General features: G+C 41.9%; 1 protein-coding gene across 5 annotated transcripts; it reads right to left on the bottom strand.

Annotated features, from left to right (window-relative positions):
* Positions 1 to 6,844: 6,844 nt before the first annotated feature.
* suds3 (SDS3 homolog, SIN3A corepressor complex component) lies at positions 6,845 to 24,350 on the bottom strand. 5 transcript variants are annotated; one of them, XR_005476518.1, is made up of 13 exons: positions 24,174 to 24,350; positions 16,639 to 16,708; positions 16,254 to 16,309; positions 15,399 to 15,470; positions 15,191 to 15,210; positions 14,911 to 15,067; positions 14,357 to 14,452; positions 14,031 to 14,117; positions 13,692 to 13,797; positions 9,556 to 9,723; positions 9,117 to 9,157; positions 8,934 to 9,018; positions 7,213 to 7,247 (listed from the first exon to the last, which is right to left on the bottom strand). XR_005476518.1 is itself a non-coding variant. In XM_038988479.1 (11 exons), exons 1-11 carry the CDS (start codon positions 24,277 to 24,279, stop codon positions 7,149 to 7,151), a joined length of 954 nt encoding a protein of 317 aa, XP_038844407.1. In that variant the 5' UTR covers positions 24,280 to 24,350; the 3' UTR covers positions 6,845 to 7,148. The 5 variants fall into 5 exon arrangements, 3 of the variants coding, with proteins under 3 accessions (XP_038844407.1, XP_038844413.1, XP_038844421.1); XR_005476519.1 differs by lacking the exon at positions 9,556 to 9,723; XM_038988479.1 differs by lacking the exons at positions 9,117 to 9,157; positions 9,556 to 9,723 and having other exon boundaries at positions 6,845 to 7,247.
* Positions 24,351 to 27,239: the final 2,889 nt, after the last annotated feature.

The raw sequence follows: 27,239 nt of genomic DNA, 5'->3' as shown, positions 1-27,239 counted from the left end.
AAAAACAGCCAACAAGTGCTCAGCATATGTGGGAAATCCTTCAAGACTCTTGGAAAATCAATCCAGGTGAAGCTTGGTGAGAGAATGCCAAAAGTGTCCAAAGCCGTCATCAAGGCAAAGGGTGGCTATTATGAAGAATCTAAAATATATATTTTGATGTGCTTAACACTTTTTTGGTTTAACACATGATTCCATTTGGGTTATTTCATAGTTTATATCTTCACTATTACTCTTCAATGTGGAAAATAGTAAAAAATTAAGAAAAACCCTTTAATGAGATGTCAAACTTTTGACTGGTACTGTAACTATTCAGACCCTTTACTCAGTACTTTGTTGAAGCAACTTCGGCAGCGATTACAGCCTCGAGTTTGACACTACAAGCTTGGCAGACCTGTATGAGGAGTTTCTCCCATTCTTTTCTGAAGATCATCTCATACTCTGTCAAGTTGGATGGGGAGCATCGCTGCACAGCTATTTTCAGGTCTCTCCAGAGATGTTCGATCGGGTTCAAGCCCGGGCTCTGGCTTGGCCACTCAAGGATATTCAAAGACTTGTCTTGAAGCCACTCCTGCGTTGTCTTGGCTGTGTGCTTAGGGATGTCTTCCTGTTGGAAGGTGAACCTTCACTCCAATCTGAGGTCCGGAGCGCTCTGGAGCAGGTTTTCATCAAGGATTGCTCTGTACTGTGCTCCGTTCATCTTTGCCTCAATCCTGACTAGTCTCCTAGTGCCTGCCACTGAAAAACATCCCCACAGCATGATGCTGCCACCACCATACTTTAACGTAGGGATGGTGCCAGATTTCCGCAAGACGTGACGCTTGGCATTCAGGCCAAAAAGAGTCATGTGCGTTTTACTGAGAAGTGGCTTCCTCCTGGAAGGTTCTCCCACCTCCACAGATGAACTCTGGAGCTCTGTCAGTGACCATTGGGTTCTTGGTCACCTCCCTGACCAAGGCCCTTCTCCCCCGATTGCTCAGTTTGGCCAGACAGGCAGCTCTTAGGAAGAGTCTTGCTGGCTCCAGACATCTTCCATTTAAGAATGATGGAGGCCAAGGAGTTCTTTGGGACCTTCAATGCTGCAGAAATGTTTTTGTACCCTTCCCCAGATCTGTTCCTCGACACACTCCTGTCTCAGAGCTCTACAGAAAATTCCTTCCACCTCATGGCTTGGTTTTTGCTCTGACATGCACTGTCAACTGTGGGACCTTATATAGACAAGTGTGTGCCTTTCCAAATCAATTAAATGTACCACAGGTAAATCCAATCAAGATGTAGAAACATCAAGGATGATCAATGGAAACAGGATGAACCTGAGCTCAATTTCTGGTCTCATAGCAAAGGGTCTGAATACTTGTGTAAATAAGGTATGTTTCTTTTTTAAAATAAAATTACAAACAATTCTAAAAATCTTTTCACTTCGTCATTATTGGGTATTGTTTGTAGATTTGTCAACTCAAAGGCAATAACATCTTTAACAAATGGAACGCACAAAAATGTACAAATAAAAATTATTACGTTTCATCTTCCCATGTGCAAATAGAGTCCAGCCAAGTCCGATAGCTATTCCACGAGTGAATTACTCATCTAATGTCAATATCACAGATACAAAATTAAAACCTCAAGTCAATTCAATACATAATTATTTTATAAGCAATAAAAAGGTTAATATAAACAGGAGCAAAAAAACTATAAACAGACAATTTACCAGATGAAAAGTAGACAATATGAAAATGTGTCCATTTCCTCCCCCTCCACGTATTGATGGTGCAAGTTCAGACAAGCTTCACTCTTAGAAAACATGGCATGATTCTGGCTGAACAGCAGATCAAGGAAACTGTTACAGAAATATGTTAAGTGTAGAAAGAAATGTAAATCCTATCCATCAGCTTTTGAGCCCCTATGCACTTGTGTAGATCTAAGCGGAGTGGATAGTGTAAGCAAAATGGAAATAATTCAGAAGTCTCTCAGGCATGGTGGAGATATTACAAAATGTGTTATACCTGGGATATCCATTCCTTTCAGCTCTACATAAAGCCTACATGCTATTTGTAACAGGGCTTGAATCATGACAATAGAACAAAAACCTAGGTAAAATGGTTTCCACCTGTGCTGGAAGATCACCCCAAAAAATAAAAAATAAATAAAAATGGACTGAATGCTTGTTTACAGTCTCGCTCTTCCCTTCAAGTGGTCCTGATTGGTTGCAACTAGGGATGCAAGATAGATCAGTGAGCATATCGGAAATCGGCCGATATTAACTAAAAATGCCAACATCGGCATTGGCCCTATGTCTAGTTTAACGACGATGTGCAAAACCGATTTCAAAGCTGACGTGCATACCTATATAATGTAGGTAGATGACGTAACGACGCCACGAAAAATACAGCGCTACACAGAACAAAAGAAAAACACTAAGCACACACTTCCAACAACTAAACATCTGTTCCAAGATCGAGTAGCTGTCGGACTTCTGTTTTTGTCTTGTACCGGGTAAATCCAGTTATCATATAAATATATATATATCTAAATCTCAATTTCCATCTACAGACTGAACATACTCTCCTGCAAACTGCCTCACCAAATGTGGTACGGATCTGAATTTTTTTTATACTTTAGAATTGGAACCCCAATCAGTAGCTAGCCAGCTAACTAGCTAGTAGTCAGTTAGCTTGGACATAAGCCAGCCTCAGCCCGGTAAATTCCTGCCAGTCTGCACATCGCGATATCAACCCAGAGCATATCGGACTGCTTTTCTCTACCACATCTCCGGAATCCTACTACAAGCTCTGAACCTTTACACCGGATCATCACAGCTAGCTAGCTGCTATCCGAGTGGCTACTCCTGGCTAACGTCTCTGTACCGAAGCAAGTACCAGTTAGCCTGGAGCTAGCCTCGAGCTAGGCCCATCTCCAGGCTAACTGAAGAGATCCATTAGCCAATTCCTGGGCTTCAATACCTCTTTTGCCAATTGGCCTGGACCCCTTTACTGCCGACACGGAGCACCGCCGATCCATCATGACTGATCTGCCGACGACACCGTCCGAGGGGGTTTCTACAGGCTCTTGCGTTGCGACGTCCCCCGCAGGCCCTACTGCTTGCCCCAGCCTGCTAGCTGTCTGAATCGCCATGTCTCCAGCTCGCCTAGCTACTCACTGGACCCTATGATCACTCAGCTACACATGCCTCTCCCTAATGTCAATATGCCTTGTCTACTGACGTTTTGGTTAGTGATCGTCTTATTTCACTGTAGAGCCTCCAGCCCAGCTCAATATGCCTTATCTAGTCCTTTTGTTCCACACCCAACACATGCGGTGACCTCACCTGGCTTAAATGGTGCCTCTAGAGACAAAACCTCTCTCATCCTCACTCAATGCCTAGGTTTATCTACACTGTACTCACATCCTACCATACCCTTGTCTGTACATTATGCCGTGAATCTATTCTTCCGTGCCCAGAAATCTGCTCCTCTTACTCTCTGTTTTGAATGCACTAGACGACCAGTTCTTATTGCCTTTAGCCGTACTCTTATCCTACGCCTCCTCTATTCCTCTGGTGATGTAGAGGTTAACCCAGGCCCTGCAGCCCCCAGCATCACTCCCATTCCCCAGGCGCTCTCATTTGTTGACTTCTGTAACCGTAAAAGCCTTGGTTTCATGCATGTTAACATTAGAAGCCTCCTCCCTAAGTTTTTTTTCTTCAGTGCTTTAGCACACTCCGCCAACCCAGATGTCTTAGCCTTGTCGGAATCCTGGTTTAGGAAGGCCACCAAAAAATCCTGAAATTTCCATCCCTAACTATAACATTTTCTGACAAGATAGAACTGCCAAAGGGGGCGGAGTTGCAATCTACTGCAGAGATAGCCTGCAGAGTTCTGTCATATTATCCAGGTCTGTGCCCAAACAAATCGTGCTTCTACTTTAAAAATTCAAATTTCCAGAAACAAGTCTCTCACCGTTGCCTCTTGTTATAGACCCCCTTCAGCCCAGAGCTGTGCCCTGGACACCATATGTGAATAGATCGCCCCCATCTATCTTCAGAGTTCGTACTGTTAGGTGACCTAAACTCGGACATGCTTAACACCACGGCGGTCCTTCAATCTAAGCTAGATGCCCTCAATCTCACACAAATTATCAAGGAACCTACCAGGTACAACCCTAAATCCGTACCCATGGGCACCCTCTTAGATATCATCCTGACCAACTCACCCTCTAAATACACCTCTGCTGTCTTCAACCAGGATCTCAGCGTTAACTGCCTCATTGCCTGCGTACGTAATGGGTCCGCTGTCAAACGACCACCCCTCAACACTGTCAAACGCTCCCTAAAACACTTCAGCCAGCATGACTTTCTAATCGACTTGACCCGGGTATCCTGGAAGGATATTGACCTCATCCCATCAGTTGAAGATGACAAGTTGCACTTTAAAAGTGCTTTCCTCACCATCTTAAATAAGCATGCCCCATTCAAAAACAATTTGAACTAAGAACAGATATAGCCCTTGGTTCACTCCAGACTTGACTGCCCTTGACCAGCACAAAAACATCCTGTGGCGTTCTGCATTAGCGTCGAATAGTCAGGAATAGTCAGGAACCAATATACTCAGTCAGTTAGGAAAGCTAAGGATAGGTTTTTCAAACATAAATTTGCATCCTGTAGCACTAATTCCAAAATGTTTTGGGACACTGTAAAGTCCATGGAGAATAAGAGCACCTCCTCCTTGCTGCCTACTGCACTGAGGATAGGAAACACTGTCACCGTAGCAAAATCTAAGATAATCGAGAATTTCAATAAGCACTTTTCTACAGCAGGCCATGCTTTCCAACTGGCTACCCCTACCCCGGCCAACATCTCAGCACTTCCTGCAGCAACTTGCCCAAACCCCCGCTTCTCCTTCACCCAAATCCAGACAGCTGATGTTCTGAAAGAACTGCAAAATCTGGATCCCTACAAATCAGCTGGGCTAGACAATCTGGACACTAAAATTATCAGCCGAAATTGTTGCAACCCCTATTACTAGCCTATTCAACCTCTTTCGTATCGTCTGAGATCCCCAAAGATTGGAAGGCTGCCTTTTAAAAGCGGGAGACACTCTAGACCCAAACTGTTATAGACCTATATACATCCTGCCCTGCCTTTCTAAAATCTTCGAAACCCAAGTTAAATTAACAGATCACCGACCATTTCGAATCCCACCGTACCTTCTCCACTATGCAATCTGGTTTCTGAGCTGGTCATGGGTGCACCTCAACCACGCTAAAGGTCTAAAACCGCCATCGATAAAAGACAGTACTGTGCAGCCGTCTTCATCAACCTGGCCAAGGCTTTCGACTCTGTCAATCACCGCATTCGTATCGGCAGACTCAATAGCCATGGCTTCTCAAATGACTGCATCGCCTGGTTCACCAACTACTTCTCAGATAGAGCTCAGTGTGTCAAATCGGAGGGCCTGTTGCCCGGACCTCTGGCAGTCTCTATGGGGGTGCCACAGGGTTCAATTCTCGGGCCGACTCTTTTCTCTGTATATGTCAACGCCATCGCTCTTCTTGCTGGTGATTCTGATCCACCTCTACGCAGACGACACCATTCTGTATACATCCGGCCCTTCTTTAGACACTGTGCTAACAAAACCCCAAAAGAGCTTCAACGCCATACAACACTCCAACTGCTTTTAAAAGCTAGTAAAACTAAGTGCATGCCCTTCAACCGATTTCTGCCCGCACCCTCCCGACCGACTAGCATCACTATTCTGGACGGTTCTGACTTAGAATATGTGGACAACTACAAATACCTAAGTGTCTGGTTAGACTGTAAACTCTCCTTCCAGACTCACATTAAGCATCTCCAATCCAAAATGAAATCTAGAATCGGCTTCCTATTTCGCAACAAAGCCTCCTTCACTCATGCTGCCAAAAATACCCTTGTAAAACTATCCTACCGATCCTTGACTTCGGTGCTGTCATTTACAAAATAGCCCCCAACACTCTACTCAGCAAACTGGATGTCGTCTATCACAGTGCCATCTGTTTTGTCACCACCCACCACTGCGACCTGTATGCTCTCGTTGGCTGGCCCTCACTACATATTCGTCACCAAACCCACTGGATCCAGGTCATCTATAAGTCTTTGCTAGGTAAAGCCCCACCTTACCTCAGCTCACTGGTCACCACAGCAACACCCACCCGTAGCACACGCTCCAGCAGGTATATTGCACTAGTCATCCCCAAAGCCAACACCTCCTTTGGCCACCTTTCCTTCCAGTTCTCTGCTGCCAATGACTGGAACGAATTGCAAAAATCACTGAAGCTGGAGTCCTATATCTCCCTCTCTAACTTTAAGCATCAGCTGTCAGAGCAGCTTACCGATCACTGTACCTGTACACAGCCAATCTGTAAATAGCACATCCAACTACATCATCCCCATATTATTACTTACCCTCTTGCACCCCAGTATCTCTACTTGCACATTCATAATCTGCACATCCATCACTCCCGTGTTAATGCTAAATTGTAAATATTTCACCTCTATGGCTTATTTATTGCCTTTACCGCCCTACTCTTCTACATATGCACTGTACATTAGAAAAATCAACATGTTATTGACTGTACGTTTATGTGTAACTGTTGTGTTTGTCGCACTGCTTTGCTTTATCTTGGTGTGTGTGTGTGTGTGTGTGTAACCTTTAACTAGGCAAGTCAGTTAAGAACAAATTCTTATTTACAATGACGCCCTACCCCGGAGACACTGGGTCAATTGTGCACCGCCCTATGGGACTCCCAATCATTGCCAGATGTGATACAGCCTGGATTCGAACCAGGGACTGTAGTGACACCACTTGCACTGAGATATAGTGCCTTAGACCACTGCGCCCATGTGCGTGTTAACTATTTAACTGTACTAGAATGCTTAAAAGGCAGCACATTTTTTTTATATCGGGTATCGGTTTATTTGGCAAGGAAAATATCGATATTGGGCAAAAATGTTATATCGGTGCATCCCTAGTTGAAACATCAGGAAGTCATTGAGGAAACTTCCTCAGGCACAGAGTAGGATGGGGGATCAACATGAGGGAAGCCACATACTTTACTTAGAAAAAGGGATAGAACGAGGAAGATGCTATAGAGATGGAGAAACAGAAGAGGCATGTGTTCTATGCCGCCGACCGCCGTCGGATGACAAACGCTCCTCTCTGCAGTTGTCCGAGGTAGATCCTCATCTTTGTGCTGTCACTGGTCTTCCTCACCCAGATCTGTGAGGGGAAAACAGAACAAATAACTCATTAGCTCTCCGGCAATAAGAAAGAGCATCTGTAGGGGGAAAATCACAAGCTCAGTGGATGAAAAAGCAGCAAAAATCTAAATGTCACAATTCCTAACATTCCACAGCATTTTAAGTCATGCAGTCTAAGATTCCTAAACTGTAGAAGACATACGGCTAAACTGCATAGCTGTGTAGCCTGGCACCAGATCAGTTTGTGCCGTCGTGCAAACTACACTGAACAAAAATAAAAACGCAACATGAAACAATTTCAAAGATTTTACTGTGTTACAGTTCATAAGGGAAAATCTGTCAATTTAAATAAATTAGGCCCTGATCTATGGATTTCATATGACTGGGAATATAGATATGCATGTGGGTCACAGATAGCTTAAATGTAGGGCCGTGGATCCAAAAACCAGTCAGAATCTGGTGTGACCAGCTCTTGCCTCAAGCAACATCTCCTTCAAATAGAGTTGATCAGGCTGTTGATCGAGGCCTGTGGAATGTTGTCCTGCTCCTCTTCAATGGCTGTGCTTAGTTGCTGGATATTGGCGGTAACTGCTGTTGTACATCGATCCAGAGCATCCCAAACATGCTCAACGGGTGACATGTCTGGTGAGTATGCAGGCCATGGAAGAACTGGGACATTTTCAGCTTCCAGGAATTGTGTACAGACCCTTGCGACATGGGGCCGTACATTTTATGCTGAAACATGAGGTGATGGCGGAGGATGAATGGCACGACATGGGCCTCAGGATCTCGTCACAGTATCTCTGTGCATTAAAATTGCCATTGATAAAATGCTATTCTGTTCATTGTCTGTAGCTTATGCCTGGACATACCATAACCATGGGCACTCTGTTCACGTTGTTGACATCAGGAAACCTCTCACCCAAGAACACACTTCCCCAGCATGCCAGTGGCCATCGAAGGTGAACATTTGCCCACTGAAGTATTTTAGGTCAAGACCCTGGTGAGGACGACGAATACGCAGATGAGCTTCACGGAGACGGTTCGTGCAGAAATTATTTGGTTTTGCAAACCCACAGTTTTATCAGCTGTCCGGATGGCTGGTCTCAGACCATCCCGCAGATGAAGAAGCCAAATGTGGAGGTCCTGGGCTAACATGGTTACAAATGGTCTACGGTTGTGAGGCCGGTTGGACATACTGCCAAACTTTCTAAAATGACATTGGAGGCAGCTTATGGTAGAGAAATTAACATTACATTCTCTGGCAACAACTCTGGTGGACATTCCTGAAGTCAGCATGACAATTGCATACACCCTTAAAAGTTGAGACATCTGTACCATTGTGTTCTGTGACAAAACTGCACATTTTAGAGAGGCTTTTCATTGTCCCCAGCAAAAGGTGCATCTGTAATGACTGTGCTGTTTAATCAGCTTCTTGATATGCCACACCTGTCATGGATGGATTATCTTGGCAAAGGAGAAATGCTCACTAACAGAGATGTTAACAAATTTGTAAACAAAGTTTGAGAGAAATAAGCTTTTAGTGAGTATGGAACATTTCTGGGATCTTTTATTTCAGCTCATAAAACATGGGACTAACACTTTACATGTTGCGTTTATATTTTTGTTCAGTGTAGTATGCAATGACTAAAGACAGCACAAATATCTTAGACCAGGCTAGTGGCGATAAGGGTCTGACACCCACCTCGTTTGTTCCCACAGAGCTGATGACACAGCTGATCTTGGTATTCTCTTTGGACTCCAGGTAGATGGCTTGGCCCTTATGGTACCTGACAGGGTCAAGACAAGAACAAAACTACATGAGCCAAAAAACATTAGCAATTAAACACTTCTCATGCTGGAAATGAATGTATGATCATTATCTTACCTTGTCGTCAGTAGCCATTTCAGACATTTCTAAGCAGTGTCCTTAAAAAAACACGGATATTTAAATTAAAACGGCAAAATATTTAAATGTAGTTCCTCTAATGTTTAATCGACTGACATTGAGTGAGGGGGTAAGAGCAGGGATCAGTCCATTCAGGTAAGAATGTCATACAGTACCAGTCAAAGGTTTGGACACCTACTCATTCAAGGGTTTTTCCTTTATTATTACTATTTTCTACATTATAGAATAATAGTGACGTCATCAAAACATATGGAATCATGTAGTAACCAGAAAAGTGTTAAATATAAAATATATTTTGGTTTGTTGAATATTCTTCAAAGTAACCACCCTTTGCCTTGATGACAGCTTTGCACATTTGGCATTCTCACAACCAGCTTCACCTGGAATGCTTTTCCAACAGTCTTGAAGGAGTACCCACATATGCTGAGCGCTTGTTGGCTGCTTTTCCGCCACTCCGCGGTCCTACTCATCTCAATTGGGCTGAGGTCGGGTGATTGTGGAGGCCACGTCATCTGATGCTGCCCTCCATCACTCCTTCTTGGGCAAATATCCCTTACACAGCCTGGAGGTGTGTTGGGTCATTGTCCTGTTGAAAAACAAATGATAGTGGTACTAAGCACAAACCAGATGGGATGGCGTATAGCTACAGAATGCTGTGGTAGCCATGCTGGTTAAGTGTGCCTTATCCTAAATAAATCAGTGTCACCAGCAAAGCACCATCAGACCTCCGCCATGCTTCACGGTGGGAACCACACATGTGGAGATCATCCGCTCACCTACTCTGCTTCTCACAATAACACAGTAGTTGGAACCAAAAATGTCAAATTTGGACTCAGACCAAAGGACAGCTTTCTACCGGTCTAATGTCCATTGCTCGTGTTTCTTGACCCAAGCAAGTCTCTTCTTATTGGTGACCTTTAGTAGTGGTTTCTTTGCAGCAACTCAACCATGAAGGCCTGATTCATTCAGTCTCCACTGAACAGTTGAGATGTGTCTGTTAATTGAACTCTGACACACTTATTTGAGCTGCAATTTCTGAGGCTGGTAACTAATGAACATATCCTCTGCAGCAGAGTTAACGCTGGGTCTTCCTTTCCTGTGGCGGTCCTCACGAGAGCCAGTTTATCACAGCGCTTGGTTTTTGCAACTGCACTTGAAGAAACTTTAAAAAGTTGAAATTTTTCAGATTGACTGACCATGTCTTAAAGTAATGGACTGTCGTTTCGTTTTGCTTATTTAAGCTGTTCTTGCCCAAATACGGACTTAAGTCTTTTACCAAACAGGGCTGTCACAACACAATTGATTGGCTCAAACACACTAAGTAAACAAATTCCACAAATTAACTTAAGGCACACCTGTTGAATGAAATGCATTCTAGGTGACTACCTCATGAAGTTGGTTGAGAATTCCAAGAGTGTGCAAAGCTGTCAAGGCAAACGGTGGCTACTTTGAAGAATCTCAAATATATTTTGATTTGTTTAACACTTTTTTGGTTACTACTTCATTCCATGTGTTATTTCATAGTTTTGATGTCTTCACTATTATTCTACAATGTAGAAAATAGTAAAAATAAAGAAAAACCCTGGAATGAGTAGGTGTGTCCAAACCTTTGACTGGTACTGCACACACACACTATCTATTTAATGTAATTTTAAAGGTAATCTAACAGAATCTGCTTCTCCTGTATGACAGCCAGCCAGGTAATCTTGGATTATCATATACTCTGTCTGGGGAGAGTCATCCTGAGGTAAGAGCAGTAGCAGGTGGAACAGACTAAAAACAGACAGTAATCACTTTGAAAGGAGTAGATGTGGATAGTACATTTCCCCATGGACGTGGTATATCCAGCACCCTCACCAAAGCCATATAGTTTCACGGTTAACAACAGAGTGAGACTGATAGCAGCCAGCACTACTTAGTGGTCCATCACCTGAGCCCTCTCTCATTTCAAAATGTATCAGAGGCTACATGAGTCATGGAAAAGGAACACATTTTAAATTTCCACACTTCAAAAGGAATTATTCATTGACGTTTGATGTCCTATGCAGGGAGCGCTAGACTCTCCCTCTCTACCCAAGGGGCCTAAGAGAACAGATTATCCAAGTAAAGCCAACATTCAGTCGTTTCTGTCAGAATGGCCAAAGCCATGTTCTAGCCCCATGATAGTGAAATGTAAATCCATGGTGGCAGATGACCAACATTCCCACCATTCATTGATAGTAAGACATAACCATTCTCTACTGCCCAGAGGGCAGATAATGCATCTTAAGTATTTTGTAGTTAAGATCTTGTTTGAAAAACCTTTGCAGACATGCCAGAAATACAGCCAGTAAGGGCTACAGTTCCTGTTGTATAGTATTTATAAGGGTGTGTGGCCATCTAGTGGCTAATAAAAGTCAACTGCATCATGGATTAAAAACTCAATATTCTATAATAATAAACCAGTTTAGTAGATCACGTTTTGCCGTGTTAAACCACAACAGCTGTCAACAAAAAGGACCACAGTGGAACTAAGTTTGACTTCATCAACCTAAATGAAAATTCCCTTTTTCTTCTGTTTTCAAAATAGTCTAATAAAACAAATTAAAGTGAAGATAAACAGAGGCCATTGTGATAAACAAGCTTCGCATGCATTTACATTAAACTTAAATGAAAAGCAGTCTCAGATAGCCGCCGGTCCCTTTTAATAGGGGCGGCAGGTAGCCTAGTGGTTAGATTGTTGGACCAGTAACCGAAAGGTTGCTAGATCGAATCCCCGAACTGACATGGTAAAAATCTGTCGTTCTGCCCCTGAACAAGGCAGTTAACCCACTGTTCCTAGGAAGTCTTTGTAAATAAGAATTTGTTCTTAACCAACTTGCCTAGTTAAATTAAAAAAATATTTAAAAAATAAATAGCCGGGCATCTGGCACACATTTCACTGCAATTACATGGCGTGAGAATGGTGCTGAAGCTCAAATCAGGGGTGCATGATAGGCAGCCAAGTCTGATTTTGATGGATTTGTTATCACAATGTTTATACTGTCACAATAAACAGTGTGGTAGTATTGAGTTTCTAAATTGTTTTAAGCAAAAGCTGTGTGCATTAAGGAAATAGATGCCTGGCTAAAATAGAAGCCTGTCTCTAATAACCGCTGTTGTGTTCAGTGATTGAAAAAAGTGAAAAAACTACTGGGCTATTAATAGAAGTTTTACAGTATGTATGTACAGTGCATTCAGAAAGTATTCAGAGCCCTTCACATTTTCCAAATGTTCTGATGTTACAGCCTTATTCTAAAATTGATTGAAGACATTTCATTCCCTCATCAATCTACACACAATACCCCATAATGACAAAGACAAAACACGGTTTTTATTTTTTAGCAAATGTATTAAATATAAAAAATAAATACCTTTACTATTCAGACCCTTTGCCATGAGACTCAAAATTGAGCTCAGGTGCATCCTGTTTCCATTGATCATCCTTGAGATGTTTCTACAACTTGATTGGAGTCCACCTGTGGTAAATTCAATTGATTGGACATGATTTGGAAATACACATACCGGTCTACATATTGTCCCACAGTTGACAGTGCATGTCAGAGAAAAGACCAAGCCATGAGGTTGAAGGAATTGTACTTAGAGCTGTGTCAAGGCACAGATCTGGGGAGGGGCACCAAAACATTTCTGCAGCAATGAAGGTCCTCAAGAACACCGTGGCCTCCATCATTCCTAAATGGAAGAAATTTGGAACCACCTAGGCTCTTGCTAGAGCTGGCCGCCCAACCAAACTAAGCAATCGGAAGAAAAGGGCCTTGGTCATGGAGGTGACCAAGAACACGATGGTCACTCTGACAGAGCTACAGAGTTCCTCTGTGGAGATGGGAGAACCTTCCAGAAGGACAACCATCTCCGCAGCACTCCACTAATCCGGCATTTATGGTAGAGTGGCCAGACGGAAGCCACTTCTCAGTAAAAGGCAAATGACAGCCGCTTAGTTTGCCAAAAGACACTTAAAGGCCTCAGAGACCATGAGAAACAAGATTCTCTGGTCTGATGAAACCAAGGTTTAACTCTTTGGCCTTAATGCCAAGCGTCACGTCTGGCGGAAACCTGGCACCATCACTACGGTGAAGCATGGTGGTGGCAGCAACATGCTGTGGGGATGTTTTTCAGCAGCAGGGACTGGGAGACTAGTCAGGATCGAGGGAAAGATGAACAGAGCAGAGAGATCCTTGATGAAAACCTGATCCAGAGCACTCAGGACCTCAGACTGGGGGGAAGGTTCACCTTTCAACAGGACAACAACCCTAAGCACACAGCCAAGACAACACAGAAGTGGCTTCTGGACAAGTCTCTGAATGTCCTTGAGTGGGCGAACCAGAGCGCAAACTTGAACCGGATCGAACATCTCTGGAGAGATCTGTTTTTGCTTTGTCATTATGGGGTATTGTGTGTAGATGGGGGGGGGGGGGGGGGGGGGGGAACTTAATCCATTTTAAAATAAGGCTGTAACGTAACAAAATGTGGAAAAAGTCAAGGGGTCTGAATACTTTCCAAATGCACTGTATGTACCATCTCTTGTCATAGTAGAGCTTTCCTTCTTCGATGCGGGCTTCATAGCGCTGTGAAGGGGCCTCTACTGGAGTGGTGGGCATATGGTCTGGAGAAGACGGAGACACTGGGGAAGAAAACATGGCATGAGAACAAAACAAAAAATCTGTCTAGTCATTTCAATGTAAATAGTTAACTTCCTATAACGTGGCCTGGGCAGGTTTTTATATTTAACAATGGTATCTAAAATGAATATAATATTTTCTGAACTAAAATCCTTTAATAACTTGATGTACTTTTTTCACATTTTAGCTGAATAGGTCTTTAGACTAACTGAAACAATCATAAGAGTAGTAAAACCTGGACGCTTGGGGGATTTCAGCTGCTTGTTCAGTGTTCGCAGATCTTCCATTATCTGTTCATCTGTTAGTAAATAGTTTAACTGAGGTGTGCCTAGTTAAGGACAACTCATATCATAATAAAATCATAATTTGTACCCAGATACTCCAAATAATATTTCTGTAAATAACAATATCTGTTATAACATCTGTGCAAATTAGAAATGGGAAATGTACTGTAACTAAAAATCAGTAAAGACCAGATTGTTATTGAAGACAGATGGATTCTGCACAGCGCATAGCTCGGGTCAACCCTTATATAAACAAGCAGAGAGTTGTAAAGGATATCAGGTGCAGGTTTCCTTCGTTTGTCTGGAATGGGGACTGGATCGTTGGGCCTCCTCCTCAACTTCCGGGTCATGATGGGTTTCACCTCCATAGAATCTAGAGGGAAACAAACCATGAGCTCACTGCAGCTGACACTCAAAGAAATAACTAAAACAGATTAAATGTATATCAGTATATTGATAACTATATGTAATGTATTCTCAGTACGTAAAGTTACATGACCTTACAGGTTTTAATAACATTACTGCACAGTAACAAGATCATCAGCTGAGTGATTAGCATGAAATATGCTAATTTTGAGTAAGCGAACACAATGCATCTAAGACTAGGCCAATTTAACTGGCACCCATGTTAATACCAAGGCTGTGAGATCTGAGATGGGCTTAAAAGCTTTCCCTCTCATCTCTAAAACACTTCCACTGCATGAACAGAAATAAATTAGCCTACAGTCTTCTTCCTCAAGTTTTTTTTCTCTTTCTCTCATTCTTTTTAATCCCCACATGAGGGGGGGGGGATTTCTCTGTTATCTTTATCTTTTTCAGTGATTCTCCTACCGCCGGTCAACTCCATTGTTAATTTCTCATTCTCTATCATCTTCTTCTTCTCCTCCAGCTCAGCAATTAAATTTTCCTTCAGCTCAACCTTCTTATCGTCAAACTCCTTCACCGCCGCTTTTTTCTCTTTGATGTGGTTCCTCTCCACCTGTTCCGTCTGAAAGACAGAAAAAGAGAGGAGGAGAGGCCCGGGGATGTTGACTGTGTCAAAAGGACATCATGGCAGGCTAATTATTCAATGGAATTACAATGTTAAGTAATAATATCAAACATGTCTTACCTCGAGTTGGAGGAAGAGATCTGTAGGAAACAGACAACACAACGGTAACGCTCATGTTGACTGAAGCGTCAGTTACTCCCTGTCTGTCACATTGACTTGTCACAAAACCTGCACATCCTTGGGTGAGTACAAGATCAAATGATAAAGAATATGGTCTCTACACGTGGAAAACAACTACTAGTTCAAAAACAGTGCACAGTGATCTTACCAGCATTGCGAAGTCTCTCTTTATATTGCTGGTCCAGCTTCTTCATTCTCTTCTGGTACTCCTGAAGTGTTCCTGCAGGGATGAGAAAACAGCATGTAACGTCCATATTCAACCAATTTTTGCAAGGAACAACACTACCTCTGAGGTGTCATCGTAACAGTTGTGTAAAATGATAAAGGTCTGCTAAGCTCCTACTTCAGCATGTTGAGGGATTTATGACATTGCTAATCAAATATTGTTATTACAGTGAGGATGATTAATAGATTATAGGATAGGCCAAATTAATAAATAAAGTAGCCTTGCACATGCCTTAGCTTGCGTGAGACAGAACAGCTCATAGGAGCAGGAGCCTATTTCTGTAGCGTGAGGCAGCTTGATGTACAAATATACCCCATGGACAGGATACTAGTCTATCACAGGGCTTTGCCGCCAATCTCTCCCCTTGATGCTGAGTGCCAAGAAGAGATGCATCGGGTCCCATTTTTACAGCCTTGGTTATGACTCAGCTGGAACTCAAACTCCCAACCTTCCAATCTCAGGGCGGACACTAACCACAAGGCCAGTGAGTGGGTTGAATTCATAAATTAAAGGGCTCCCGAGAAAGGCAGCGGTCTAAGGCACTGCATCTTAGTGGTAGAGGCTTCACTACAGACCCTGGTTCGATTCCAGGCTGTATCACAACCGGCCGTGATTGTGCACCACTCTATGGGACTCCCAATCGGCTCAGCGTCTTCCAGGTTTGGCAGAGGTAGGGCGTCATTGTAAATAAGAACTTGTTCTTAACAGACTTGCCTAGTTAAATAAAAAATAAAATAAAATAAATGCAGTGAGGATAATTAGAAACAGTGATATTACCTTCTTGGAGTTGTGTCAACTGCATTTTCAATGATGCCAACTTGTCTTGGTACATCCTGCAACAAAACAAACATGATTATCACAACCAACTACTGTATCTGTACATTTAGTCCTTCAAGATCGGGCTACATTTTGAACATCCCATTTGGTCCATGTCGTCATCTATCCCAGGGCTCTCCAACCCTGTTCCTGTACAGCTACCTCCTGTAGGTTTTCGCTCCTACCCCAGTTGTAACTAACCTGATTCAGCTTTTCAACAAGCGAATTATTAGAATCAAGTGCGCTACATTAGAGTTGGAGTGAAGGACGGTAGCGCTCCAGGAACAGGGTTGGAGAGCCCTGATTAATCTATCCAGCGTAACCATGCATTTTGGGGAAAACTCACTGTTCTTTAATTTCCACATAGTCATCCTCGTTGTGTTTAGCTAGGTCAGTTTCACTGGCGTCTTCAGTGTCTGAAAAAGGGCAAAAAAGCCTTATGTCAGTTATTAAAGTATACTAGCTATACACCTTAGGTTTAAGGTACCAAATTAGTCAACATCATATGGCATGCCAAGACTACATTTTCAGAACACGTTGGTCAATCCCATTCCCAAATCAATGATATTAATACTTTTAGGACATGCGTTCCTCCATAAAAAGACAGGAAATCGTAGTAACGTTAGACGAGTAAAAACATTTGCACTCAGTAAAGTTACCATTATTTTCTTCACCCACGACTCGGTTACCAGCCATTTGTTTAAACTTACATAAACATATACCAAAACACAGAAAAACGAGGTGCGGAGGCTGATAAAAGCACAGGTTTCCCCCCACTGATGCATTTAAATATAGCTTGGGTAGCTAAGTTAGTTTATGTCATAGGATAAACTAGGTAGTTTGCTACCTAAATGACTTAGCAGGCTACTACCGTCACAAGCAAAGTGGTAAACTAGCACGCTAGACATTCGGCGAACAGGCTGGCTCGTTTGTATCAACAACTTCTCGTTGAAACGTCGCAGAAAGAAATGTACCACGGCAGAAAGCTATCGACTCATGTAATTAGTCGTTTCTCATTTGACCATCCAACTAATTCTCAATAGCGAACTGTTTACCTTGAGTGCCGAACGTTTGCCGCATGTTGACTTGCTAGCACAGTTGCTATTGCGTAGCTGGGAGACTAACGCTTCGAACACACCGACTGTGTTTGATACACCAGAAGGACATTCATATCCAATGGAACGCTGCATTTGCCTTGCAGCATTGCGTTGCAGAGGCAGTTGCAGTGCGTTCTGTGCGGTGCATACGTTCGATTTGAGTGGACTTGACAGAAAGTAGCAAAATATGAATGTAGATTTTTTTTTGCACACACATTCAGTAAAAATTTGGGATTACATAAAAACAGTTTGATTGCATAATTTCTTTACATTTTTTATTTATTTATTTGCCAAGTATATTATTTATTCGATGACATCCTCAAATTAATTGTGAGAGCCTATAATATAATTTCCCTCCAAAATGCAGTTTTGGAGCGAAATGCAATAATAAATAGTCAAGATAGGCAGAGTAGGCTCTTTCAACAATGAGACCAACGTTGAGGAAGGTGGTCTTGATCGCGCTGTTGGGCCGGGACCAGCCCCGCCGAAAGCTAGCTAACGCTAACTAGCCACATCTAGCACAAGCTCACTACTAAACTGACCTGGCAATCCTACTATCGTGGACACTTGTCTCCAAGCAGCATTTTTTGTGTTTATGTCCCTGTAGCTGTCAGCAGTTGTGTCAAAAAGACACGGTTTTGAGGATACTGCGAAAATGATTCTCTCCTCCATGTGTCCAACCGCATGCAACCATTTGCAAAAGGTACCTGCATCAGTATAGTTGCCTAGCTGCGCAAAATGTTATGCAGCAGTGATGCAATGACGCAGTCGGTGTGTTCGAAGCGTAAGTTCCAGGCGTGCGGTGTGATGTGGCAAGCTAACGTTAACTAGCTTAGCAACGACTCACTCAGAAGACTTGGATAGCTAGCTAATTAAGCGAGTTTCTTAGATTCAATCTCGTGAGCTTGACCTATGTTTTGCCGAACGTTACGTGACATTACCTACATAACTACCCTGACTAGCTCGGTAGTCAACTAGCTAACGTTGGTTGCCTAGCTACTGAGCTTGCCAGCGCAAAGGTTATGCCGGTTACCTGTCAGCGGATTGTACTGTAACGTTAGCTAGATATCTACTAGTCGACAAAATTACGCTAGCTAGACAGTTTAAAATGGAACAGTTTAAAATGGACCTTTGATAAAACAACTATCCATCAAAGTCAGTTAACATTGTTGGCTGGCGTCATTGCTGAAAATTTGAATGAGCTTGGCCGGGCCTCAAAATCTAACTATCCAACCACCTTCATCGACATGCAAGGATAATTACAAAAATAAAACACGTTTCATATACTTCACACCAAGAACAGGCCAATCAAATAAATCATAGGGGGTAAAGCCGGCGTTTCTTGCCACATGTCAAATGTTCTAACGTTACTGAGAATTACTGCCTGCCCTGACTTGTTCCTAACTTTACTACTAATATTTTAACATTAAATGAGCCAGATGGCAGAATTGAGACTCCCGTGCACGTGGGTAACAAGATGAACGCTTTCTGCGTTCATTTAAGCAATCTGTCAACCACCAGACCAGAACACGGTTTGCTGTAACGTTAACTCGTTAGAAGACTTACAACCAGGCTTGGATGCAAACCATGAAAGTTGAAAAATACATTAACTCCTCCCCCTGACAGGTAGCTTTCTTGCCAGCTGCTACTAACGTTACTCCTCGTGTGAACCCGAATATGGCGTTTAACAGGAGAATCGCCATATTCAACGTCTCCTGTAAATCCTGCCTGATTCTGGTTCACTCGTCGTGGTGCCAGATCCCCCACGAATCGGAAGCCTGTGTTGTAGTGATGGGTCGTTCGCGAACGAGTCAGCTCTAGAACCGGCTCTGGTAGGTGAACGTTGGGAGCCGTCTCGCATATCAGAAGAGCAGAATCTATTTATACAAATATAAACAAATGAAGATATGAATAATCAAAAGATTTTTATGAATATAATTAACTAATTCAAAGAACGAAAAAATAAAATAGGCCTAAATGCTCAAACGCACACACATTCGTTCTGACCGTCTGCTCAGACTAACAGCCTCACCTGTTGTTCCTGTCAAATCATACACAGTGTCAACCAATGAACCAAAGATGCGTGAGGGAGGGCCGAGCCAACTCACTCAGTCAGTCACACACTTAGCACCCGAGGAGAGAGAGGAAGGACAGCTGTGAAAATCAGTCGGTAGCATTTGGATGCATTTTAATAATGTAGACAATGTTAGAGCAGTGTATAATTTGACAAAACAAAATCTCATATAAAGCCAGTTCTACGCACAACCTACACCGGCATATGCGAACTGTGCACCCAACTGTGAAGCTAACTGTAGCGGAGCTTCGAGAAACTAGCGAGCATGCTAGTGATAGTGGTGGAGCCAGCACCTCCACACGTGGAGATGTATCCACTCAGTCAAGTAGGCCTACTCCGCAACCCACAGTAACGCAGTCTTCTATGGACCGGTTTATGGCAAAGTCTGTCTGTAGCAAAACCACCGATTTCCAACCATTTTCGATCGTGGAGGACCGAGGTTTTGTAATTGTGTACATTGGATATAGACTATTGCTATAATTTCTAAGCAGGAAACCGTTTCAAAATCACTTATTCCACAACTGTACGAGAGCACACAGGCTTCAGTACGGGAAGGAGTCCAAAAAGTTACTGCAGTTTGCCTTACCACTGACTGCTGGACATCAAGGGTAACCACTTCTTACATGTCGGTTACATGTCACTTCATTGAAGATTTTTCGATGTCTAGCTGTCTTCTGGACTGCTTTGAGTTCAGCGACAGACACCTCAGAGAACTTGGCAGAGAGAGTTGAGAGTGGCCAGAGAATGGCAAGTAGATGAAAAAGTAGTCTGTTGTGTTAGCGACAATGCAGCTAACATAACCAAAGCCATGAAAATGTTTCAATGGACCCATCATCCATGTCTTGCCCACACAATCAACCTGATTGTAAGAGATGCTCTGAAGGTGATGAAGCCCACTGTGGACAAAGTGAAAGCAGCTCTGGAATACTTCTACAGGAGCACAGTAGGTGCTGAAAAACTAAAGTCTACACAACGCCAGATGGGGATACCTGAGCTGAGGCCTAAACAAGACTGCACTACAAGGTGGAATTCAACAATTGTATATGTTTAAGTGGTTTCTTGAGTCAAAGGATGCCATCATCTCTACCCTGACCATTGTCAATGCACCTGTTGATGCTCTGACCCAAGAGGAATGGGAGGTGGTGGAGGAGGTGTGCAGATGCCTGGAACCCTTTGAGCAGGTCACTGTGGAGAGGTACAGTAAGCAATTATTACTACATTATTTAATCCAGTATTATATATGTATATGAGCAGTAGATGAGAATGTAGTATCAGTAGACAAAACATGCACCTGAACTAATAGGTTCATGTTCTCTCTTTTCAGCTATGCGACAGCCTCAAAAATGATACTCCTGTGTAAGGGTCTGCAGCGAATCACAGCCAGCAGCTAGAGAGAAGCAAATGTAACCACAGGACATGCGACAGAGTTGATGGACACCTTATGTTCATCAATGGACAGAAAGTTCCACAGAATGGAATATAATCACGTGCTATCAGAAACCGCTGCACTTGACCCCAGGTTTAAGAAGGTAGCCTTCAGTGATGCCAGAGCGATTGAGGAGGCTCTTCAAAGAATAACCTCAGCAGCAGGGAGGGACAGCCCCAGCAGTCAGTTGGCTCAGGCACCAGGGCAACAGGAAGAAGAGGGATCAGATGGAGCAGAAGCACCAGAAGTAGTGCCACAAACGTCTGCTGTTTGGATGCTGTTTGACGAGAGAGCAACTGGGGATACAGCATGAAGGAATCCCTCAGCAGATGCCATAATGGAGGTCCGATCCTATTTGGAGGAGCCCCTCCAAAGGTCTGCAGATCCTCTGAGCTGGTGGAAGAACAAGGCCTCTGTCTACCCACGGCTTACTAATAAGGTCATGACAGGGAGACTGCATAGTGGCCACATCCATTCCCTCTAAGAGGGTCTTCTCAAAAACGGGACAAATAATTACTAAGAGAAGAAACCGCATCAGCCCCTCAAGTGAGGCAGCTTGCATTTCTGAATGCAAATCTCTCATAAAAGCAAAATATGGTCAGCATTGCTGTGTGCTGCTGGTTATAACATGGCACTAAAGAAGAGAGAGAAAAGAGGGACCAGTTTAATGTTTTAAGTGGGATGCTGCAGTTTTGCACATTATTTATTTTTCTTTGATATGGTGCAATATTCTATTATTATGTTCAGATTGTATTCATTTTGAATGGTTAGATTTATATGCACTTTGTTTATATACATTAAAAAAGTTATACTTTAAATGCAAATGTTTAGTAGCATTCTTTTTCATAACAAACCAATGCATTATTAAATAGATTGGTTAAGGTAGAATATGATTATATTTAATAATTTAATTAGAATTGTTTTAACACCAATTATAGTCAAACTATTTGACTTGGAAAAAAATACAAAACATATTTTTTTAAAGAGCCGTTTGGGAGCCAAAAGAGCCGACTCACTGAAAAGAGCCCGAATGCCCATCACTACTGTGTTGTTGTTGATTAAGCTGGCCAGTCATCTTTTTTTGTTTCATATTTTTTCTATTAAGTAACAAAACAAGTACAAACACAGAAATATACAAACAAGAGTACATAAACCTAATAGACAGGGGTGTTACATATCGAGATAAATTTTCAATTTGTCAAAAAGGTTTATGATAGGAATTGCTTTTTGTTTTTTACACTTACTGATAGAATTTAAATGTCATTTTGAAATGTGAAGAGGGGTTTGTTCTCCGCCCACTTCATTTCATGGAGAAATTATCTGCCATGAAAAATAAACAACTGAACAATTAAAAGTTAAATCAGGGTCCATATAATTTGGATCAAATTAAAACATAATATCAGAGTCTTTCAAATGAACATTAATAGTAGCTACGGTAGTTTCTTTTAAAATAAAATATTAACTCAAACCAAAATCTTCTGACATAAGAACAATCCCAAAATAAATGGTACACGTTATCAATGGCTATTTTGAAACTGTATAATAAAGGTCTTTACAGGGTAGATTCTTTGAATTAGTTTGTATGATACTTCTTTCACCTTTTTAGATACAGTATTTCCCAGACAACAAGAATTTGTTCCAATTCACTTGTCCTAGGGCTGCATTCCAGTATATTCTAACAGAGGGAATAGTAACATCTTGAGAGTTCTTTTATACACGTTATTACATTTATAGTTTAAAATGTCAATTCCTTCTAGCCGTACTGAGGCTACAAAATCCTCAACAGTAGCACTTGGAGTACTGTTATATTCTCATAAAAGAGCACCTTTAGGGAGAGCTCTAACAACTATTTGAAACTCCTCAGGATTTGTGTGTTCTCATGAATTCTGGATAATCATATAGTTGTCCATCATTATTCAATCATTGTTTAACCCAGATAATGCTGTTGTCCAACCAGTTATACAAAAACAAGTCTTTGTTTTTCCATCTTATGTCTTTATTATTCCAGATTGTATATCTATGTGGGGAAAATTTGTGTTTTTACAAGAGGTTCCAAGTTAGAAGTACTTGTTTATGAAAGTTAGCAAACTTAATAGAGATCTTACCCACATCAAAGTTGCATTTGGGCAAGAATTCTATACCACCAATCTGTTGGAATATTACATTTGGGACTACATTCCAAATGCAATCCTTATTTCTTAAATAGTTTTGTATCCATTTTAACTTAGATTATAGGTTTTAAAATCCAGAGCATTCCTCACTCCCTCACTTTGGGTTCTACATATTACCGCTTTTCTTAAATAATGAGGTTTAGTCCACCATATGAAGTAAAATAATTTAGTATCAACCATTTTAGTTACTGACAGAGGAACATCCAAGGCAAGGGAGGTATACACCAACCTTGACAGACCTTCAGATTTTGACAAAAGTACACATCCAGATAAAGAAAGATCTCTTAATAACCAGCAGTTAAATCTCTTTACAATTTTCTCTACAATAGGAGATAAATGTAAGTTGTCCCTTTCTTTCTGCTCGTTGCTAACTTTAATACGAAGATATGTGATCACATATTTTTCAAGGATATTACATAATGAGTTTAAGTCACATTTTTTCAACGAAAATATTTCACATTTCCTAATATTCAAGGATAAACCAGATACATGTGAGAAGGCATTAATACATTCAATAGCTTTCCTGACTTCATTATGTTCTTTAAAAAAATGTGGTGTCGTCAGCAAATTGTGAACATTCTCTCTTTATCTTGTATCTGAATACCCTTAAAACTATACATATTGATATTTTGCCATAACTTGTGACCCCAAAATATAAAAATCGGGCATCCTTGTTTAATTCCGTGCCTAATCTCTGTGAAGTTCAATGGGATAATTTAACAGAGCTGTTACTATTATTGTAAAGTGCCTTAATTACACTTTGAAAATAGACCAAACCCCCAAAATCGAAGTCTCAAAAATAAAATGTTCAAAAGCCTTGTAAAAGTGTACAAATAAAGTAAAGCTATCTTCCATAATGTGTGGTTAGCTAACGTTAGTTCGTTAACTACGGTACTGTAGCTATCGTTACGACATCGTTTCCCAAGCTAACGTCAGCTCAAACGTACTGCCTTTACAGTTCAATGGGGATGAGTTTATTTAAAAAAATAATATATATATAATATTTTAAAAATCTAACGTTAATGTTCCTTAGTAAATATAACAAGTGTAACGCGTTAGCCAGCTAAAGCTAACTAATGCGTTACTGAACCTAGCTAGTTTAGCTAACGTTACCTTCTTCCGAGTCTATTCCCCTGAAGCTTCGATCATCGTCCTCACTATCAAGTTCTTCTTCATCATTGTAATAATCTACCATCGGTGATAATAAAGTGGAAGCCATATGATGGCTAGCTAGTAAAATTGTAAACAAACGTTAGATAAACAATCGATTTGAATTGCTGTACAGAACAAAACAGCGCTTACGTCTGTTAAGACCCCAATATATGGGAGATGGCCGCCAACGCGCCTGACCAAAATCTCAAATTCACAAAACTAAATATATATTTTTGGGGGGTGATTTTATCACACCGTTGTGGATAAAACATGTACTAATTGAATCACGTATACGTTAAATAGCCGTTTTCCTTATAACTGCACCTGATGTGTGTTGTCTAAGTAGGCATTTACGAGGTCAGTGCAGAGCGCCACGATTTTCGAGGTTTTGTTGTTGTTGTTGTGGTGATTCTTCTTCTATAGTATTTAGAGGTGCATGCCGCCACCTACTGTGTGGGGTGAAAACTGGGGAACTTTAACGCAGAAAACACGGGAAAAAACGAAAACATAATGCATTGTTTCAGCCGTAAAGTCCTGGAGATCCAAAAGCCTTTTTGTTTGACTTGTACAATGTATCACCTGCACAATAAACACAACAAAATCCACCTTCTAAACTTTCAGCACTTCAGGATCCCTCAACTGATGAACAACACTTTCTGCAGGCTGCTGGGCATCCATTGCCATTTCTTACTCATTTGCACTTGCTCCTTCTGCCATTTGTCTGCCTCTGTATAGGAGACCTGGTGGAAAGCCCGGATTCTTGCTACTTCGACCTCCTTCACCCTTACAGGGCATTCCTGGAACTCGGGAACGTGGTTTCCACCACAATTGCAGCACTGTGTATCCACTGACTCTTCCACAACATATTTATTCCGTCTGCACACACTTGCCACAATGCCCAACTTTTTAAATTCAAGACACTGCAACGGTCCCTTCCAGACTCCTACCACCCACCAAAGGACGTTGGAGTACAAAAATCTGTTAACCACTTAACCAAGGATCTAAATGTAACCTTGCGTAATACCCTAGATGCAGTCACACCTCTAAAAACAAAAAACATTTGTCAGAAGAAATTAGCTCCCTGATATACAGAAAATATCCGAGCCCTAAAGCAAGCTTCCAGAGAATTGAAAAGGAAATGACGCTCCACCAAACTGGAAGTTTTCCGAGTAGCTTGGAAAGACAGTACCATCCCCCAAAAAAATGTTTACTGTCGCATAGCTAACTAAAAAGTAGCATTCCCAAGAGAGGATGGCCTTCATTTCAGCGGTGATGAATTCATGAACATCTTTGACGAAAAGATCATGATCATTATATATAGCGAATTACGGACTCCTCTTTGAATCTGCATATTTCTCCAAAACTCTGTTGTCCTGAGTCTGCACAGAACTGCCAGGACCTACGATCAATGGTGTCCCTCAAATTTTTTTATCCTGTATCTCTCGACACATTCACGAAAATAGTAATGACCTCTCAACCTTCCAGCTGCCTACTGGACCCTATTCCAATGAAACTACTGAAAGAGCTACTTCCTGTGCTTGGCCCTCCTATGTTGAACATAATAATTGGCTCCCTATCCTCCAGATCTGTACCAAACTCACTAAAGTGGCAGTAATAAAGCCTCTCCTGAAAAATCCAAAACTTGACCCCGGGGGAGAAAAAAAAAAAGATTGGCCTATATCGAATCTCCCATTCCTCTAAAACATTTTTGAAAAAGCTGTTAAGCAGCAACTCAGTGCCTTCCTGAAGACAAATAATGTATACGAAACGCTCCAGCCTGGTTTTAGACCCCATCATAGTACTGAGACGGCACTCATAAAGATGGTAAATTACCTTTAAATGGCATCAGACCAAGGCTCTGTATCTGTCCTCGAGCTCCTAGACCTTATGGCTGCCTTTGACACCATTGATCACCACGTTCTTTTGGAGAGATTGGAAACCCTAATTGGTCTAAATGGACAAGTTCTTGCCTGGTTTAGATCTTACCTGCCGGAAAGATATCAGCAGTGTTGTGTTCAATTCACCTGAAGTGAGACAGATTCAAGACCAAGACCGGAGGGTGGGGGGGGGGGGGGGGGGGGGGCAAGACCGAGTCAAAACTGAGTCTGGGAGTCAAGACCAAGACCAGAAAAATGCCAGAGTTCAATTTAAGACCATGATTGAATTTTTGTCAAATCGCCACCATAATAAGAGTTCAAAATGTCCAGTATTTCTGTGTTCATATTTCAGAAAAAAAACATATGGAAAAGACATTCAGAATGGTGAAAAAAATGCATGCTGAGGGAAATTAGAGCCACTCTACAAAGTATTACTAACTCAAACACAGTGGGGAACAATGAGGGCCTTCTTAGGACATAAAAAATAAAATGTTAATGACTCTAATTCTATTATTATTTTCAATGATGTTCTGATTTAATCTCTTCAGTTTTTATTGGAAAGGAAATGGTTAACACTGAAGCGAAGCAAAAATATCCAGTCAGGATTTTTCTTTGGTGGTCTCTGGAGAGATAATTCTATCTAGCTAAATCAGACATTGGCTAGGAAAGAGGGTGGGAAGGAAAGCCGATCAAGCCGATCAAGGATGGGTGTGACGGGGAGTAGAACTGGTAGTGAGTTTGCTGAAGCTAATATTACAGAAAGTAGGAATGAGTGGGTTACAGTGGCGAAGAAAAAGAGAAACAAGAAGTAAAGCTGGGCCTCCTGGGTGGCGCAGTGCGGCTTGGTTGGGTTGTGTTTCGGAGGACGCATGGCTTTCGACCTTCGTCTCTCCCGAGCCCGTACGGGAGTTGTAGATGAGACAAGTAATTACTAACAATTGGATACCACGAAATTGGGGAGAAAAGGGGGTAAAAATTAAAAATAAAAAAGAAGTAAAGCTGTAGTGGGAAAATAGGAAACCACTAGACTCGTTTTTAGTCGGAGTGAGGGTTTTGGATCAATGCTACTTGGGAAACATTTCAAGGAAAATCTGGAATGTGTTGGAGGAAAGTGTGAAGTCGGTGAGAGACACGAGAAGTGGTCTTATTT

Source organism: Salvelinus namaycush, chromosome 1 (genome assembly GCF_016432855.1).
Source record: "Salvelinus namaycush isolate Seneca chromosome 1, SaNama_1.0, whole genome shotgun sequence".
Classification (NCBI taxonomy): Eukaryota; Metazoa; Chordata; class Actinopteri; order Salmoniformes; family Salmonidae; genus Salvelinus; species Salvelinus namaycush.
This window is presented reverse-complemented; position numbering and strand designations above follow the sequence as displayed.

What these genes read in the sequence shown, in the direction of transcription:
- suds3 (XM_038988479.1), bottom strand. Translation starts at nt 24,279, where the DNA reads ATGGCTTCCACTTTATTATCACCGATGGTAGATTATTACAATGATGAA. An exon ending in AGAGAGACTTCGCAATGCTG is followed by an intron (nt 15,211 to 15,398) that starts GTAAGATCACTG and finishes TGTTTCCTACAG; the next exon opens with ATCTCTTCCTCCAACTCGAG. An exon ending in CTCTACTATGACAAGAGATG is followed by an intron (nt 9,019 to 13,691) that starts GTACATACAGTG and finishes TGACCCTGTCAG; the next exon opens with GTACCATAAGGGCCAAGCCA.